The 20577-nt window shown below is 24.9% G+C and overlaps 1 protein-coding gene across 1 annotated transcript in view; it reads right to left on the bottom strand.

The window, feature by feature from the left end:
• Positions 1 to 18797, bottom strand: part of LOC145836809 (kelch-like protein 25) — a 38300-nt gene extending 19503 nt beyond the window's left edge. The window contains exon 1 of the mRNA XM_082944582.1: positions 18247 to 18797. Coding sequence (XP_082800708.1) covers positions 18247 to 18797 — 551 coding nt within the window. The remainder of the gene's footprint in view (positions 1 to 18246) is intronic.
• Between the last annotated feature and the right edge of the window lie 1780 nt (positions 18798 to 20577).

Raw genomic sequence — 20577 nt, 5'->3', positions numbered from 1 at the left:
CAAAAGTAGCTGGTTAGATTTTTCAAGTTATATAGTTTACTTATTTTAAAATAAAATAAGTAATTTTTTGTATTCAACTTTCTGAAAATGTAGTAACTGATCGTTGTTTTTGCTTTTTCACATTCCAAGTAGTTTGCTGCATCCAAAAGTTGTATTAAATTTTCATTGTTTATTTCAGCATTACCTATAAAAAAAAGTTTTATTATATTACCTTAAAAGGCTAGAGTTTTGTATATATACTAAACACAGTATCTTAAAACATAATTTTTAATAATACAGTCGTACAATTTAAATGTTTATACTTTTAAAAATATATATTATAATTTTTATCTCAATAAACAAACACCTAGTTAGTGCAACGATAATTATTTAAAACTAAACAAACAAAATTTAACTTACCTTGAACTAAAATTTTCAATATTGCTTCAAATGTGATTTTTTCACCACAACTAAAATTTATGCGTACTTCATTTTTGTTGATAAAATTAAGACAAATTTTATTTTTCAAATGACCCAAATCATTAATCAATTTATCTGAACTTAGACTTAAAGTAAATGTTGTCGACCCAAAAGTTATTTTTAGATTTTGTCCATTTAAGCTTTTACAAATCTGGTTGTCTGTGCGATTGGAATCTGTTGAACCAACTAACATCATGCATACCCTTATATATTTTTTTTTAATAAACTAATTTATAATCTGTTCAGAAGTAATTCGTGTAACAACAAGCAAAGCTAGTGAGGATTAATCTAGTTTATTTAAGTATAATTTAAAAGTAAAAATTCGAAATATTTCATTATTTTTCCTTTTTTTTAGCTCTTCTTTGTCATAAATTCAAATACCAGGTTTTAAAAAACTGTTCAGCTGCTACAATAGAAAAAAATACATTTTAGCAACTTGAATCAGTTAATTTTTAAGCTTATTGTCGTGGTTGGTAGTCGTCTCAGCTTTATCAATGAATCAATGATAGCCAAAAACAAATTTAAAACAAACTGAGAAATTTATAAATACAAAAAGTTGTGTAATTGTAAATAATTTTTAGTGCGTGACGTTGTAACATATCAAATACATGCATTGACTTTTTTTTTTCAAACTTAAAATAAACAAACAAAAAACTTGAGCTAATTCATTTCTTCTATTAAAATAAAGTAAGATCTTTGTTCAAATTTATTAATTTGAAATAATATTAACTGCTTAAAAAAAATGGCTAATATACTGGTGAAAAAAAAATAAAGTAAAAATTGTTATAGTAAAAAATGTATATATAATATTTTCCTTTTTCAATTGAATAGAAATATAGCTTTAAGTGTCCCAAAGTAAGCTAATTAGTATCATTGAAAATACTTTATAAGTTGAATAAAAATTTATTAATTGTTGTTAATAACGTAACAAACAGAGCCTTGTTAACTAATTAAACACTTCTGTTAACAATTAAGTTTTTTTTCAATTGATCAAGTAAAATTTGTAAAATTATTTGGATTAAATAATGGTAAAAATAAAAATACAATTTAAAAAAGAATATAATAACATTAGAAACTAAAAAGTTAATAGTTTGTAAAGTTTACATAAATTAAAAAACACATGACAAATTTTTCAAAAACATTTCTTAAATCATTAAAAATTACTTTAAAAAAAATACAACAAAACAAAACACTTATACATAAAATAAAAAACTTATTACTTATATATTGGAATATTGAAAAACATCAGTTTTAGCATTGTTTATTAAGTAAACAAGACTTATTTACAAAACTTTTAAACTTATCATTAGTTTTGTAATAACTTAAGCTAGCATTAAAAATCTAAAATAACAATAACAAAAGATAGTTTTTGTTGCAAATGTAAAAGTAACTAACTTAACAAAGACTTAATGAGTATTGGAATGAATATTAAAACTTTCATAATAAAACTCAAAAGTAAATCTAATATTAAAAACAATTAAGAATCTAACTGTTTACTACACAGAAAAGAATAAAATATTTTAAATAATACTAAACTATTGACCATCTGTGTTTGTGTATTTAGAATAAAACTTAAATGTAATCATAATATTTAGTTAACGCTTTTTACTTATTTTTAGACTAAGACATTTAGTCTAAATATATTATTAATGTAAGCTTAGTAAGTACCTAATTAGTAAAACTAGCTAGTTATGTTACTTAGCTAGTAAAAACTTAATACTATTTTTGTTTTGTTTAAAGGTTTTACGTTTATCATACACTATGATACTAGTATTTAAACTAGTTAAAATGCAAATATCGTCATTTTACAAATTTGTATAAAAGTATAATTATTTATTTTTTGTTTTGAATCATAAGTTTGCTACGTTTTGTTAATACGTCAACTTAGAATACTCCTAATCAAAAAAAGTAACCGTATATTAATATACCTGTAATTAATTTAAACCTAATACTGTTAAAACATTAACCTCAGTCATTAGATATAAAATGGTTGTTTTATTTTAAGATCACATATTCCTAGATTAGATATATAAATAACCTATATTATAATTGTCCTAGCTTTTAAAAAACAATTAGTTTTAGGGTCAAAAATAGTTTCTTGTAGTAATTATTTACTTTAAAGGAGTAATTAATGTGTCAATGAATTAATAAAGTTTTTTAGTATTACTGTTTTTACACATTTTACTAGTTTATATACAACTGTGTGCCAGTAAACTTAAAAAATTTAGTTTTGAAGTTTGTTTATCTATTTTCAACTAAACTTGTTTTCTTTTGAACGATAGCTGCCGTGAATTAAGTGGTTTAATTTTCTTTAAATCTAACATGCTGTAGAAAAACAAATTTTGCATATGAATGCATAGTCTTTTTTAAACTGTTAGTTTCTGTTTGCGAGCGTTCGAACAGGCTTGCCTTGTGGACATTGTATAAAACTTTACACGACGAAACACAATGCTAACATCACTGATCAAGACATGAAACAGTAGCTTGATGGCGAAACGTGGTAAACCGTTTGTAGTTTGACGACTGCAGGTTTTTTGGACACATGGTTTTTTGAAATGCTTTAAAATATCAGACTCAAAAAAAAGTAACAATAACTTGTGTCAATATTTATTATCAAAGAAAATTCAACTGGTGTATATGTTTATCTTTTAATTATATGTATAAACGTGCTTTTTGATATATCTAACATCTATTTTTTATGTGTAACTATAAATGTTAGATACAAATATTTGACTATTTTTTTCCAGATAATTTAATCATATTTTTAGACTTTTTATTTGTATTACCATATATATGAAATATTTTTTTTCATCATTATAAACTATTTAATTTTTAAAATTATTTATTCACAAAGGCTAAAATGTTTCATCCCTAAGGGATCTTCAAGCCTGCAAAATAAAATAAACATAAGACGATTGGTAATTAAGTATTTGATAAAAGCGTTTACTTATTTTGATTGATATAATTTTACTATTATAAAAGTTCAATTTAAAAATAATGACGACTGTAACTTTTTTTTAATTATTATTAAAAGGGTTTAATAAGAAAAAACTCCGGATATCAGTATACTGTAGGCCTGAGGTCTGTTAATCGATTTGGTATAATTAAGTTTTTTTGAAAACTATGAGCTTGCCTAACGGCATACAAAAGTCCAGGCTAAGAATTAGATAGACTTTTGCTGATGTTTTCTTTGATTTTTTAGTTTTATAGCTTTAAAGTTATGATGTCATTTTATATATTATTTTTATCATCAGTGTACATATAACAACGTGTTTTGTTTTAAAAGTTTAGTTCGTATAAGTTTATTAGTTGAAACTTTTGAAAGCAATATAAATTTTATGGTGCTAAGAAATCATTCAATTGCTAATTCATCATAATAAAATATTAAAGTTTTGTGAGCACTCATACAAGGTATTTAAAGTCACACTTTAAAAACCTAATTAATAACGCCAAAATAAAAGTTTACTACTTAGCTAACAAAAAGACACTATAAAAATAAAGCCGTTATCGTTTCTATCTTTAAAAAATTTTTAAACTTAATTTATATAAAGTGCATATTTTTAAATGTAAATTTACATTTTGCGAAAAAAAGACATGCATGATTAAAGTTTCCAGTTTAGTTTTTTTATTAGCCAAAGCATTTTATGAAACAGTAGAAATTCAAACAATTTCTTTGCAATCTAGCCTTATAAAAAAAACCTTTTTTTTTTTTTTTTGACCAATAGTTATTACGGCCATCATCAACAGAGTTGATATGTTTCGCGCCATCAATAACAATTTTTAAACTTTACCGCAAGATCAACAACAACACATCTGAGACAATCCTACGACCGGTTTCGTCCTAATTAGTACTTATCAGGCAGAAATAGACGCGAAAACCGCTCTTGTGATTTTAAAAGTTTGTATGATGTTACTCAACTCTGTTGATGATGGCCGTAACAACTATTGGTGAAAACTGATCAAACGAGCGCAGACTATAACCTCACAATAAGCTGACAATGTCTGAGACTTTGGGCTGTGAATGATTTAGCTGAGTCAACTTTTTTGACTTTACCCATAAACGGTCGCTTCAGTACTTTGTAATTAAGCCCGCTAGGTTAAGATCACAACAGCGGTTTTTGGCGACTTTGCCTGCCTAATGAGTCCTAATAAGGAACAAACCGGTTGTAGGTTGTCTCGGATGCTGTTTTTGTTGATCTTGCAGTAAAGTTCATAAACTGTTATACATTCTTCTATTATCAGACTACAATTTCTAAAATTATTTGAAAACTCATAAACAGTTGCTAGGTATTCTTAAAAGCTCTAAGCTTTCTTGTCACTGCTACAAACTATTTTAATTTTTTTTCTATTATTTCAAAATTTTTTAAAAGCAAACCGTTACAAACGTATATCAAATAAATATAAATTCTAAATAAATTTTATTTTTTTGACGTTAAATTGTCAAGAATAGACGTTTGACGATTTATTCTTCTTTTGTAAATGAATTACGTTAAGTTCTAACAGCCATGGTTTTTAAGCAAAACAGCTACAAATTTATTTTGTATATCAAAAAGCTACCCGAGAATAATGTTCCAACTTAAAACGTTCAAACTTTCATCAAGTGTCTATAACTCTTTATCATTTATACAATGGTTTTAAATGAGAATTTGTGTTTAACTTACAAAAAAACGTTGCGCTACTTCTCAACTTGTATAGTTAACCTTTTTTTGATAAAACTTTTCAATAGCGATATTTTACTTAAAGTTTTTTTTTTACTGACAAACAATTGTAATTAAAAAAGTATAAACTTGAGCTTGTCTCACGGCAAACGAAAGTCCAGGCTTTTGCTCTGCTGACTTTCGCCGCTATTTTTTGTTAAAAAAATATATGTTGTACATAATTGGTTTTAATTATTGAATTCGAAAAGAGTAAAAAGTGTCAATTTGTAAATTTTAAAGTTTATATTTTATTTGATATAGATTGTAGAGAAAGCTAATCAATATAAAACTTTTGAATATTTAAAGATAACAGATTTTGTTAAACTATGTCAATTAGTATAGATTATATTGTAAAGCGAAACAAATTAAAATCGTATAAGAATTCGTATAAGTAAAACTGTTTCTTTTAAACTCTTAAAAAATATTTTAAAAATCTGCTTAAACTTTAAACCATTTTATTTCTTTTTGTAATTAAAGAAACGTTATGTAAAAAATTTCAATGGTAAAAAAAATACAGGTTCAACTCATGTAGGAATACAGTTTGCTGTAATTTGATATAAAAACTACCAACATTTTTTTGTTTACTGCAGTTGTTCAGAAGGTGAATAATGTTTTATTTAATTTATATAATTTAAAAACAAGCTTATAATTTAAAACCTTGTTTATTTTAACGCATGAACAACTGAAAGGAAGTTCTTCTTTCAAGTGTTTATAGTTTTTTTCAGACCATTTATTTTTATTAGTATGATATTTGAAAACTGTACGCCCGTAGTAAATAACAATGCAATCACCAAAAATCATCGGGCTTAAAATTTTTAAAGAACCAATATAGCATGGTTCTTTGTAAGAAAAGTTTTTAGATTTAGTATCATATACTTCGCATTTTTCTTCTAAAATTCTTTTTAAAACAAACAGATTGTTTCCTATAGTAACAACTGAAGCTTTAAATATTCTAGTTTGCAATTCGGTTAAAAATGAACATTTTATAAGGTAATGATCATCCTTTTCAACCGACTTCAATTTGTGACAGCTTTTATTATCTTTGCTACTAACTACAACACATTGACCTATAGTGCAGGAAGTATGGAATCTTTTTACAATACAATCAGTATTCATGTGTTTGGTACGTTCTTTTTGTTTGAAGTTTATCAAGTCGACTGCTGCATTGAAAAGCTCTAACTCTGAAGATATATGCAGTTCAGAACAAGAAAACATTAAGCATATATCTTCAAAGTTGAGTTGGAAAAAGAGTTTTCATATAAGATATACTGCTGCAATAAATAATTGCCAAGGAAGCTAGTTAGGATTTTCAGATTATATAACTTACATACTTTTTAATAAAATAGATAGTTTTTTAAGTTTTTTTCTCTGAATATGTAGTAACTGATAGTTTTTTTCGCTTTTTCACATTCGAAATAGTTAGCTGCTTCCAAAAGTTGTATAAGATTTTCATCGTTTATTTCCACATTAAAAGTAGAATTGAATATATTATATACACATTAAATAAAAAGTTTGTTTTTACTGATATTAACAATAAAACAAAATTCAGGTTAAAAAAATACTTAATTAGTGTCACTATTAGTTAATTTATAACTAACAAAAAAACTTTAACTTACTTTTCATTATAATTTTTAATATTGCTTCAAAAATATTTTTATCAACACAAAAATTATTTATGCATATTTCTTTTCTGTTGATGATATGAAGAAAATCTTTTTTTTGTAATTAACACAAACTATTAAAATAACTATATGTAACTAAAAAATTATCTGAACTTATACTAAAAGTAAATGTTTTTCAGCTAAAAATAACTTTTATAGTATGTTCATTTGAATATTACAAATCTGGTTGTCTGTAGTTATTAAAATTAGTGAGCCAATCAACATCATATAATTTTTATATAATTTTTTAAGATGTTTATTAATAAACAAAAATTTATTACTTACCTTTAAACATAATTTATAACACATCTTAGAAAATTTTTATCTTAAAAAAGAATTTATTCGAATTTTATCGAATTTTAATAAACATGTAAACAGAAAAAGTTCGTTTACCAAACTAGACTTTTTAAATCCTTATAGTAGTAATTTTAAAGTAATTAGTTTCTTGTTAAACTATATTTTTAAGCATAGTTTTAATTTAAAAAATTTTTATCGCTTCTTTATTTAGATTGTTTTAATTCTACCGAGTTTTATTAGTATACCAAATTTGTTTAGCATTAGAACTTATTTAATTTTAAACTTTTGATTATTACGTCATTTTATATCTTGAAACTTTAAACTGCAGTATAATTTTATTTCAATTTGTACTCATTGCAATCCAGTAGGAAACAATTTCTGACGAGTCCTATTTGAAAGTACTTAAATAAATTTAAACAAAATGAAATGCACTCTGTTATATATTTTTAGTAAGTTATGCACCGGAAAAAAGCTGTTCAAGCTTTTTTAGAATATTTAGTTTACATTAATTTAAGTTTTTAATAACAAGGCAAAAAAATAACAAAAACATTTTAATTGAAACAATTTTTCCAACTGAAAATATCACTTAATTGTCATTCCTATGCGAACGCCTATGAAACATATTAAGTTTTCAGCATGTTACTGGTCTTTGTTGTCTTAGTTACTAATAGATATTGTTTTTTTACTTTGCAATTAAGATTTGAAAACCTCACATAAATTTAAAATGACTCACTTTAACATAAAATTGGTCAAAACTTTGTAAAACTTATTTTTACTCATACAATGTCAATACTCTCATGAGTTATTAGGAATTATACCATGTCAGTTCTATTTTAATTTCATAAACCAAAAGTTTTTCAATTCTATTTTGAGTTTGTGAACATAAAACTAGTCAGTTTTATTTTGACTAGTGGGGAATAGTTTTTCAGTTTTTTTTGACTTTATCGAATTTTTTTTTTCAGTTCTATGTTGACCATGTGGAGCTAAATTTGTCAGTTCTATTTACGTTATTTGTTTTTCTTACTTCTCTCTTTTTAAATAGCTTTTTTGATTGTACCTTTGGTCCATTTGTAAATACAACTTAACGATCAGCCAACTATTGTGAGTTAACTGTGTATTCAATTTTGTATATAATTTCTACTTGGTAAATAAACTATATTCAAATATTTTCGATTTTGTAAAAAATTAATGCACAAAAATCTAAAATCTAGATCATGGGTCGGCAGGTAGTTGATAATCGCGGGCCAAAAGTTTCAATAATCTTTGCAGGCCGTAGTTTTAGTGTTAGTGGCATTTAAACTAAGTTTTAGTTTTAGTAACTCTAAAGAAAATTTTACCTTCATGTAGTTTATTATTTTTAGTGATTTTAGTAGTTTACTTTGACCGTTTTATTTTAAAGTCATACATATTTATTAGAATAAAATTTACATTGACTAATAAACTTAAATCTTAAATAACATTGTACTATCTTATTTACATAATAAGTTTTTATTATTTTCTTACAGCCTAATTCTCTATAAAAAACAAGCTTGAAAAAAATTTATTGGTCAGTTTGTAAATTTTTTATATAGTGGACCACTTTTTCATGTTTTCAAAAGTATAAACTAGGTTTTAATTTTTTTGAACTAATCTGTTCGCTTGACAAACTTTTTCCAATAAAGTTTACATAATAAAGAAATAATGAAGTTTATTAACAGCGAGTTAAATATATAACAAAAAAAATGTTATAGGTCAGGTTGAAAGGGCAATTAAGTTTCTTAAATACTTCTAACGAAAGTATAAAACTTTACTCAGTCATTAAGGAAGAAGAAAACTTTATTTTTTATTAAGCATTATAGAAATTCTGTATCTCCAATAAAATAATGCATATAAAAAGATTAAGCGTAAACTTAAAAGCGTTTAGTGAGAAGTTATTGCACTAAACAAATCGCTTAAAAAAAACAAAGTAAAAAAAAAACAAATCGCTTAAGTCAGTTTTAAAAAAGCACATAATTTTATACATTAATTTTAGACTGGTCTGAAAACATTCTTAAAGAAATTTATTAATTAGCAAAAGTTATTACTAAATATGTTTCTGCTAAGCAGGCCACATTTACCTGCTCGCGGGCCGCAGATCTATCTTTCGTGGGCCGCATTCTATTTCAAAATAAACTTGCTCGCGGGCCACGATTTATCCTTCGTGGGCCGCAGTTGGCCTGGGTGCCGCACTTTGCCGACCGCTGTCCTATGATGATGATTGCCAAAGATATAGCTATTAAAGTACTGAGCTCAGCTACCAAGTAAAAATTAGCATTCGAGTGAGAATGTGCAAAAATGTATTACTTAACTTCCAAGTTGGAGTTGGCTACAAAGTATGACTTAGCTACCAAGTATAAGTTAGCTTTCAAGTATGAGTTACTATCAAGTAAGAATTAGCTTACAAGTATAGTATTTAAGCAAAACAAATTTTAAGTATGCATATTTCATAAAATATACGTTTTATTAAAACTTTTACTTATAAGCATATGTGTCATAAAAGAAAACGTTGAATCGTACACAAACGTAAATTACTTATGTTAACTAGTAACAACTTCTTTCTTATTTATTATTGGATTAAGAATTTTATCAGTCTATGTTTAATTACTAATCATGAAAATGTAATAAATAGACATCAGCTAGCTTAACAAAACACACTTAAGAAATTAAAAAGTATTAAGTTTGAAAAACAACTAAAACTTCCAATTCTTGTAGCATGAAACTTACTATTTACATTTGTTTAGACCTACAATTATACACAAGTATTAAACAATACATAAAAAATAAACTAGCTAAATATAATATCCATAGTGTACATTATATTGTAAAACGAAACAAACTGAAATCGTTAAGAAATTGTATAAGTAAAACATATAAATAGGTTTTTGAAGTAAAACTATGTTTTTTTGAAACGTTAAAAAAAATATTTTGAAAATTTGCTAAACTTTCAACCATATTATCTCCTTATGTAAAGAAAGATATTATGATGTAAAAAGTTTACATAGTTTAAAAATACAAGTTAAATTCATGTAGAAATATAATTTTCTGTAATTTTATACAGAAACTACCACCATATTTTTTGATTTTTAAAGTTTTTCAAAATGTGAAGTATGTTTTATTCAATTTATATAGTTAATATATAAGTTATTTATTTAAACCTTGTTTAGTTTAACGCATGAACAGTTAAAAGGAAGTTCTTCATTTAAGTACTTATAGTTTCTTTCAGACCATTTATTTTCATTGATATGATATTTGTAAACTGTACCCTGATAGTAAAGAATAATATAATTGCCAAAAATCAACGGGTTTAAACTTTCTGAACAATAGATATTCCATGGTTCTATGTAAGAAAACTTTTTAGATATAGAATCATATACTTCGCATGTTTCTTCAAAAAAACCTCCTAAAACAAACAACTTGTTTCCTTTAGTAACAACTGAGGCTTTAAATCTTTTAGTTTGCATGTCGGCTAAAAATGACCATTTTTTAAAGTAGTGGTCATACGTTTCAACTGACTTCAATTCGTCATAGCCACTTGTCATTCTATATTCACCACCAACTACAACACATTGACCTTTAAAAACTGTGCAAGAAGCATAGAATCTTTTTACAGTACAATCAGTAAGTCTGTTCCAACTATTTTCTACCGGATCATAAACCCAATTACTGTGCCGTAAATCTCCGAAAGCATATATTTTGTTCATAAATGAACAAAAACAACAATACTCAAAACATGTACCAGGATAAGGAGCTATTAAATTCCAAGTGTTAGTTTTTCTGCAGTAGACTTCAGATGAGTTTAAGAGTTTTCGATTTGAAAGTAATGTATCCTGACTGCTAAAACAATATATTTGGCTGCCAATTACAGCAGTCTTGCAATTAAACCTTTGCTTTTGCATTTTACTCGTTGTCATACAAGGTACTACAGTTTTTTTACTATTAAAATCATTAAGAAAATACAAACTAGCAGTGTTATGATTCATTTCTAAATCAGAAAATTTTTGGATCTTCATTCCACCTATTAACATAATTTGTTTAGATTCGAAAAAACTATGGTAATAGCGATTTTGAAACTGAATGTTTGATGACTTAGTTTTACAGTTGTTTTTACTTTTGATGGCTTTTTTGACCGTTTTATTACAACTTATATTTTTTCCACATAGCTGGTGACTTTTTACGACATCAGTTAATATTTTGTTAGAGAGCAAAGGAAGTCTTATTAATTTTAGAAGTGTATTCATGTGTTTGGTACGTTCTTTTGGTTTGTAATTTATACAATCGACTGCTGCCTTGAAAAGCTCTAACTCTGAAGATAGATATTTGCAGTTCAGAGTAAGAAAACATTAAGCATATATCTTCAAAGTTGAGTTGGAAAAAAAATAATTTATTTTCATTTAAGATATACTGCTGAAATAAGTAGTTGCAAAGGTAGCTAGTTAGATATTTTAAATTATATAGTTTATTTATTTTAAAGTAAAATAAAAAAATTTTTTAGTTTAATTTTCTAAATATGTAGTAACTGATAGTTGTTTGCTTTTTCACATTCCAAGTAGTTTGCTGCATCCAAAAGTTGTATTAAAATTTCTTCGTTTATTTCAACATTACCTGAAAAATACAAGTTAATTTATAATATAAACATTAAACTAAAACTTAGTTTTTAATAAAATAGTCGTACAATTTTAGCTTAACAAATTAAAAATTTCAGGTCAAAAAAAAACCTAATTACTGTCATTTAAGTTAATTAATAAATTACAAAGAAAATTAATTTACCTTCGATTATAATTTTTAATATTTCTTCAAAATATTTTTTCTAACACATGAAAAACTAATGCACACTTCTTTTTTGTTGATATGAAGAAAATCTTTGATTTTAAAATAACCCAAACTATTAAAATATTTGTCTGAACTAAGACATAAAGTGAATGTTTTTGAGACAAAAATAATTTTTCGAGTATGTTCATTTAAACTTTTACAAATCTGGTTGTCTGTGGTAATTGAATTTGATGAGCCAATCAACATCATATAAACTTTTTATAATTTTTTATAAAATTATTTTCAACCTGTTTCAAAGAAATTCATGAAACAAGAAGCAAAGCTAGTGAGGTTTAAGCTAATTTATTTAATTATTGTTTTAAAAGTCTAAAAAACTCTTGTTATGATATTTTTTTAAACCTGTTATCTTTTTCATAAAGTAAAGTTTTAAAATTAAAAAAAAAATTCAGCTGGTGTAATAAAAAGAATTACAACTAAAAAAAATTTTTCAACAACTTAAACCAGTTCAGTTTCATGGTAATTGTATTGGTTGGAAATTTTCTGAGATTTGGCAACAATATCCAAAAGCATAACTTAAATGAGTTAAGAATTCTTTTATTACATACAAATAATTACAAAATTAATTAATAAATTATAAATTAAATAAAACTGACAATAAGTTTTTTTTTATTAAAAAGCATTGTAATCATTTTTTGGTTTAGCTTAGATTTTAGTGTGTAAAGTCGAACAACCTTTGGAAACAATTTACAAAACACTTAATACAGCAATTCAAAATTTTAAACACCAAAAAACTTGCTTCAAAACTTCAATATGAATAGCTAAAAACACAAAGGTAACAAAAACACTTTTCTAAAAAAAAGATTAACCTTAGTTGTTTCAATAATCCCTGTAAAAATTGTAAATTCTTTCAATTGATAACAAATCAACAATTGAATTTTAAGTTTTTGTTTATACAAAAGAGACTTGTTGACTGTCATACTCACAAATCCTGCCAAGACCTGTTTTTTACAAGAAAACACAATTTCTAATAGTAATATGAATTTGTTTCAAAATCGTCGATTTAAGTAATAGTTTAACCTCAATTTAGTAAATATGTTTTGTTTTTATGACAAAAAATTATAACTTGTGCTTTATGAAACACTAACTTTTTAGTACAATAAAGTTATAAAAGTGTGTTTTATTGTGTCGAACTAACGTTATAGAAAACATTAGCAGCAAAATACTTACCAGCTGTCACTTACAGCATTCTAATTTCTACTGCTTATCCTATCTGTGATTTGACATCTACTGATCGTCAGAGATCAAATCATAAATAGGATTAGCAGTAAACTTGAAGATATTCGTCAATTTTTTGCAGATGCGATTTTATATGTGACATCGTAATTAAGCTTTCAAAGACTAGAATTGACTATTTAGTCAATATAAAAAATGAAGATATTCGTCAGTTTTGTGTCGACTTTGACACTGCAATTGAGCTACCAAAAATACAAAGAGATTATTTTTCTTTTAATTTGCACAAATAGTTAAATATGCAAAGTGATTTATCAAACTGTAGTTTTATATAAATGTTTCATAAATTATGACTTACAACCTGACAAAAAACTTCATAATGAGTAACTTATGCGTACTTTAAAAATTTTAAAATTGATAACTTTTACGCGGTACACTGTGCTTAAATATTGCTCTTTGAAGTAACAGCTGGTCAATTAAATGTTTTTAAAAGTGAATTAAGCAAAGTAAACAATATTTATATTCGCTATGATAATAGTTTACGAAAACTTTTACAGAGTTACATATAATCATTTTTGTTGACTATAAAATATTGCCCAACTTAGTTAGTAAACAGCATGTTTAAATATTATACGTGTTACTTACCTAATTTATTGTGACTGGTTCCGATTAGCACAAAGTTTTTATGATATTCGACATTCTTATATTTAAATTTTTAGAAAATTTCAAATACAATAACTCAATATTTTTTTTAAGAATTTAAAACGTTTAAAATTAACTTGTGAATCCATCAAGGTCTTTTTTATATTTTTACCATATTTTCAGTTGTTAAATTTTTGATATACTACTTTTTTGTTGTGTATTTTTTCGTTTTATCAAAACCTTATAATTCAGATTTTAAAAAGATTTTTATTTATATGTAAGAACATAAAAATTAATAATTACATCTAGGATGTTCTATTTAAATTACCTCTGACTTTTTTTTCTTTTATACCGATTTTTCATTAGCAATGGAATTTTTAATACACTAAATATTCTTTGAAAATGTTAATGCTAAAACACAGCTTTACACTTTACATAAAAAAATTCGATAATTATTTTTATATGAGAACATCACAACCTTATATTTGCATCTTTACATGTCTTACTAAGACTGTCTCTTATGTTTTGCTATTTGACCGATATTCAACACCCATTCAAAAAATAATACTTGTAATTAAATTTAACTCAAAGGAAACTTATACTTAAGTAGCAGTTAAAGCATTAAATTAAGTACAAGTTGCCAAGAAAGATATAGTTACATTGAATTCCATCAAACTTGGAAAATTTATGAATTTGTCTTGAGGTTTTATATTTGTATTTAATATATTAAATTTTGATCAAACGAAAATAGTCTTAGTAAAAATGCGTTGTGATAAAAACTTCATTAATTATAAAAAACACTTCAATGGCAGAAAAAAGAAAAGACAATTTGAATAAGACATTAAAGGATGCAAATTTAAAGTTTCAATCACCTCAGCCAAAAACAAGTATCGATAGTTTCCAATTTAAAGTATAAAGCTGTGATTAAACAACAAAGTATACAATGAAAATTCACTGTATTAGAAATGTGACTGCTGATAAAATACAGTTTAGGGAAAAAAAAAACAGAGACAGTTTAAAAAAGACCTTCAAGGATACAAATGTTAAGTTTCAAAATTCTAATTGTTAAAAATATATTGAGTTATTGTACTTAAATATTTAGAATAACTTGAATATAAAATCTCAAATATAAAAAATTTACAAGCTAGACGAAGTAAGACGAAAACTGATCTTTTCAAACAATTAAAAGATCATTATTTTAACAAATTTTTATTAGGAAGTAAATAAGCTTTTTACTTTAAAATTTTAAATTAACTCTTAATGTGTAGCATTTGGAGCGACTGTATTAAACTAATAATAGAAAAAAAAGCTCAGAAGAATTTTAAAGCACCGTTTTCGCATATTTTTGAGTAAAATTTGTTACTTTGATAATAAACTCTTTTAGAAAAAACAATGTGTTGTTAAAATTTAATTAAAAAACCTAAAAATAATTTATTGTTTAAATCTGATATAAACATATATTAGAAATGTTAAACAACAAACTTTATTTACTTTGATTTTTTGTAACTTTTGTAAGAAGTTTATTTAGGTTTTCGCATATCTGAATATCTGCAAAATAACTAAGAATTGAAGTAAAGTACTGTAGACTACCGCTTAAGTACGCACTTGTTTTGGTACGCATCTCGCCTTAAGTACGCACTTACCTAGAAAGACAAAAAAATTTCTCCATTGACTTGTTCCATAGAGTCATTTTCTGACGCTTTCCATCTATTTTTCTAAATTTCTCTATATTTTTCTAAAATTTCTAAATTTTTTTTATTCAAAAACTTTCAGAATATCTGCAAAAAAAAGGCTAATTTTAATGTGACATAATACAAAACTAGTTAACCACAAAAAACAGTTACAATTTTTATCAAGTCAAAATAAACATATAAAAAGAAGCAACAACAACAAAAAACTAAAGTTAAAAAAAATTAATAAGAATCTTATCATTGTGCACTTATACTATAAATGTTTCTACTGATATAAACTTTCTTACAAAAACATTTCTGAAACGTTTTGCTTTTAAACAAACAAAAAATCAAACACTTTTTAGCTAATGGAAAATTATAATAAATGTTCTAACTAAACTTAGGTTCTCTCGCATTATGTAGACTTTTTGTAGAAAAAATGAATCATTTTAAAATCTATTAAAAAATTTTGCAGAATAGAACTATGTATCAAATGTTATTTAAAATAAAAAGACTTGTTTATTTGGCTTAATTATTTGGTGGCTAGTTGTAAAAAACAAACAACTAAATTTCATATTGTATTATGTCGTCAAAAAGTACGCACTACCCGTGCTAAGTACTCACTTTTTGGTCGGGTTCAATTTGCTTACTATAGCGGTAGTCTACTGTATACACATTTAAACAAGTATTGTGTGGATTTAACTAAATAATTACTTGTTTTTATACTTTTATTAAGAGCTTTAATTTTACATACCGGTATAAATTAATCATACTAACTTTCAGTTTTGAAAGAATTTTGACGAGAAATGTTACAAAAAATAAGAAACTAAACAAATTTTAGATAAAACAAGCTGAACCGTTTTTTATTATTTGTTAGAGCACTTTTTTTGCGACATGGTTCATATTTAAAAAAAAAACATTTTAAAATATGTTGCTTATTTATTCAGAATATTATAGTTCACCTAACGAATTTTTATTTATATCTTACGAAGTAATTATTTTATTTAAAGATAAAAATAAGTAGACATAAGTCTTTTTAAAATTAAACACTTCAAATTTTCACTTTCTACTCCAATACTATAAACAACAAGCCATATTACTTGTTCTGTTTTTTAATCGTTTTATATTAGAGATAGTAAATAAATTAACCGGAAGACCATCAACAACAATCAGTGCGAAGTTCTGCGACTATTTAGGTTTAGTGCAGTTCAGTGCTTATTGTTATTGTTGCTGATGGTCGTTAGCTGCAATTTGATGGTATTAGCAATTTAAAAAAGATTATGAAATAGCAGCCGTTCAAAAAGACAACAAGTATTAAAGTTTATGTTTTTTAAAAGTTTTAGTACTAAGTGTATACATACTTTTTACTGTTTGTAATATATAACGTGGATAGTTTAACAAATCAGACATGTTTTAGGGAAGCGTTTTAATAAAAGCTTTCAGTTAAGTTAACTTTAAATATGAAACTTTGCATCTTATAAGGTATATAAGTTAAGTTGCTGTTTACCAAAAACAAGGAAAAACAAAAAACTTTAATTGTTTTATTTTAATTTGCTTTCATTAATCGTAAAATATATTAAGCATTGTTAATAATAAATTAAAAATTCATTTAACAATGAGTGTTTAACAGTACAGTAACAGTGTATATAAGCTTAGTTTTGTCAACGAACTTAAGAAAGATTACTGAAGGTTAGATAAGATCAAATTAATCTATTATAAATAAATTAAGCTTTGTGTAACTAACATCTTATTTTTTAAATATAACTAGAATACGGAACAATTTTGTTTTAAATTGTTAGTATGTTTTAGAAATATATTTTTTATACATGTAAAACTTTAGTTTAAATTAAAGTAGTTTGTTAATAAGTTTTAAATAATATTTAAATTAAGCAATTTTTATGTATACATATATCATAAATTACTAATTTTTCTAATGTCATCACTTATAAGCAAAAATGTCATAAAACAAAACGTTGTATAGTACTAAAATTTAAATTACTTATATTTACTAATAACAACTGCTTTCTTATTTATTATTGGAATGAAATTTTTAAAGTGTTTGTTTAAATACTTGTCATAAAATGATACTAAATAGACATTATCTAATAGCTAAACAAAACACATAGTAGCGATTAAAGAGAATTAAGTTAAAAAAAAACAAACTTAATTTTCAGTTATAAAGCTAGTAATGTATTATTTACTTTCTTTAAGATTTATAATTAAAAAAAAACTTCTAACAATACAAAAAAAAATCCAACCAATAGATATTTCATTGTAGAGTGAAAAAACTTGAAATCATAGAAGAAATTGTTCAAGTAAAACATATTAAATTTCTTTACGTAACAGTGTTAATTTGAAACTTTTTTAAAAATTATTTTGTAAATTTGCTTATATTTAAACCATATTATTTCTTTTTATAAAAAAGAAATTATAATGCAAAAATTTTACATAGTTTAAAAATACAGGCTAATCTCATGCAAGAATATAATTTAATGTAGGTTGGTATAAAAAATCCCATGACATTTTTTAATTTTTAAGACTGTTCAGAATGTGAAGTATGTTTTGCTCAATTTTTTTAGTGAATAAACAATTTGTTACTTTAAAACCTTGTTTATTTTAACGCAAGCACAGTTAAAAGGAAGTTCTTCGTTTAAGTATTCATAGTTTCTTTCAGACCATTTATTTTCATTGATATGATATTTGTAAACTGTACCTTCATGGTAAATCGTAATACAATTACCTAAAATGATCGGCTTCAATCTTTCTAAAGACCTGATATAACATAAATTTATGTAAGAAAACTTTTTAGATATAGAATCGTATACTTCGCTTGTTTCTTCTACAAATCCTCCTAAAACAAACAACTTGTTTCCTTTAGTAACAGCTGATGCTTTAAATCTTTTAGTTTGCATGTCGGCTAAAAATGACCATTTTTTAAAGTAGTGGTCATACGTTTCAACTGACTTCAATTCGTCATAGCCACTTGTCATTCTATATTCACCACCAACTACAACACATTGACCTTCTAAAACTGTGCAGGAAGTATTGAATCTTTGTACAATGCAATCAGTAAGTGTGTTCCAGTTATTTTCTACAGGGTCATAAACCCAATTGTCGCCCCATAAATCTCCAAAAACATATATTTTGTTCATGAACGAACAAACACAGCAATATTTAAGACATGTACCACGAAAAAAAGCAATTAAACTCCAAGTGTTAGATTTTCTGCAGTAAACTTCAGAAGACTGCACATCGTTATGATTTGAATCTCGACCACCAAAACAATATATTTTACTTCCAATTACCGCAGTCTTGCATTCGTTTCTTTGTTCTTGCATTTTATTCGTTGTCATTCCGAGTACTATAGTTATTTTACTATTAAAACCATTAAGAAAATAGTAACTGGCAGTATCATGGAAAACTTTTAAATCAGAAAATTTTTGGATTTTCATTCCACCTATTAACATAATCTGTTTCGATTCAAATAAACTATGGTAATAGCGATTTTGAAACTGAATGTTTGATGACTTAGTTTTACAGAGGTTTCTACTATTGATTGCTTTTTTGACTGTTTTCTTACAACTTATACTTTTACTACATAAATGGTGACTTTTCACGACATCAGTTAATATTCTGTTAGAGAGCAAAGGCAGTCTTATTAATTTTAGAAGTGTATTCATGTGTTTGGTACGTTCTTTTAATTTGTAATTTATCCAATCGACTGCAGCATTGAAAAGCTCTAATTCTGAAGATATTTGCAGTTCAGAGCAAGAAAATATTAAGCATATATCTTCAATGTTGAGTTGAAAAAATGAGTTTTTATCTTCATTTAAGATATACTTCTGCAATAAATAATTGCAAAGGTAACTAGTTAGACGTTTTAGGTTATATAGTTTACTTATTTTGAAATAAAATATATAGTTTTTTAAGTTTAATTTTCTGAAAATGTAGTAACTAATAGTATTTTTTGCTTTTTCACATTCCAAGTAGTTTGCTGCATCCAAAAGTTGTATCAAATTTTCTTCTTTTATTTCCACATTACCTAAAGAAAACAAGTTAATATATAATATACACATTAAACTAAAACTTAGTTTTTACTAAAACATTCGTACAATTTTTGCTTAATAATAAAAGAAAAATTCAAAAAAAAAAAACTTAATTAGCGTCACTATAAGTTGATTAATATCTAACAAAGAAAATTTAAACTACCTTTCATTATAGTTTTTAATAATGCTTTAAAAATACTTTTTTTCAAAACAATAAAAATTTATGCAGACTTCTTTTTTGTTGATGATATGAAGAAAATCTTTGAATTTTAAATAACCCAAACTATTAATAAATTTGTCTGAACTCAAAGTAAATGTTTTTGAGCCAAAAATAATTTTTGGAGTATGTTCATTTAAACTTTTACAAATCTGGTTGTCTGTGGTTATTGAATTTGAAGAGCCAATCAACATCATATACACTTTTTATAATTTTTTATATAATTATTTTCAACCTGTTACAAAGAAACGCATGAAACAACAAGTAAAGCTAGTGAAGTTTAAGCTAATTTACTTAGTTATCGTTTTAAAAGTCTAAAAAACTGTTGTTATAATAATTTTTAAAAGCTTTTATGTATTTCATAAAGTAAAGTTTCAAATTAAAAAAATGATTCAGCTGATATATTAGGAAGAAGTACAACTAAAAAAAACTTTTCAACAATTTAAACAAGTTCAGTTTCATGCTAACTGTATTGGTTGAAATTTTTTTGAACTTTGTCAATAATAACCAAAAGCATAATTTAAACGAGTTTAGAAATCTACAACTACATTATAAAATTATTATAACTATTAGTGTTTATAGTAAGTGAAATGTTATGAACTTATTGAAAACACAAGCATCGACAATTACTTTATATTTTTTTGCTTTTAACTTCAAACAAACAAACACAGAAAATGAGCCAAATTTACTTCTTCCATTAAAAAGTATTAAAGTTTTTTAAAATGTAACGGCTGAAAATTATAAAATTAACTAATAATAATACTGTTAGTTAAATAAAATGGCTAGTAGACTTTAAAATAAGTTTGAACTGAAAAAAAAAAAACTGAGTCAGCTAAATGAAAATACATATTTTTTTGTATTTTTTTACTC

Source organism: Thalia democratica, chromosome 5, assembly GCF_965202585.1.
Source record: "Thalia democratica chromosome 5, ktThaDemo2.hap1.1, whole genome shotgun sequence".
NCBI lineage: Eukaryota > Metazoa > Chordata > Thaliacea > Salpida > Salpidae > Thalia > Thalia democratica.
Note: the sequence above shows the minus strand (reverse complement) of the source record. Positions and strands in the feature narration are given on the sequence as shown.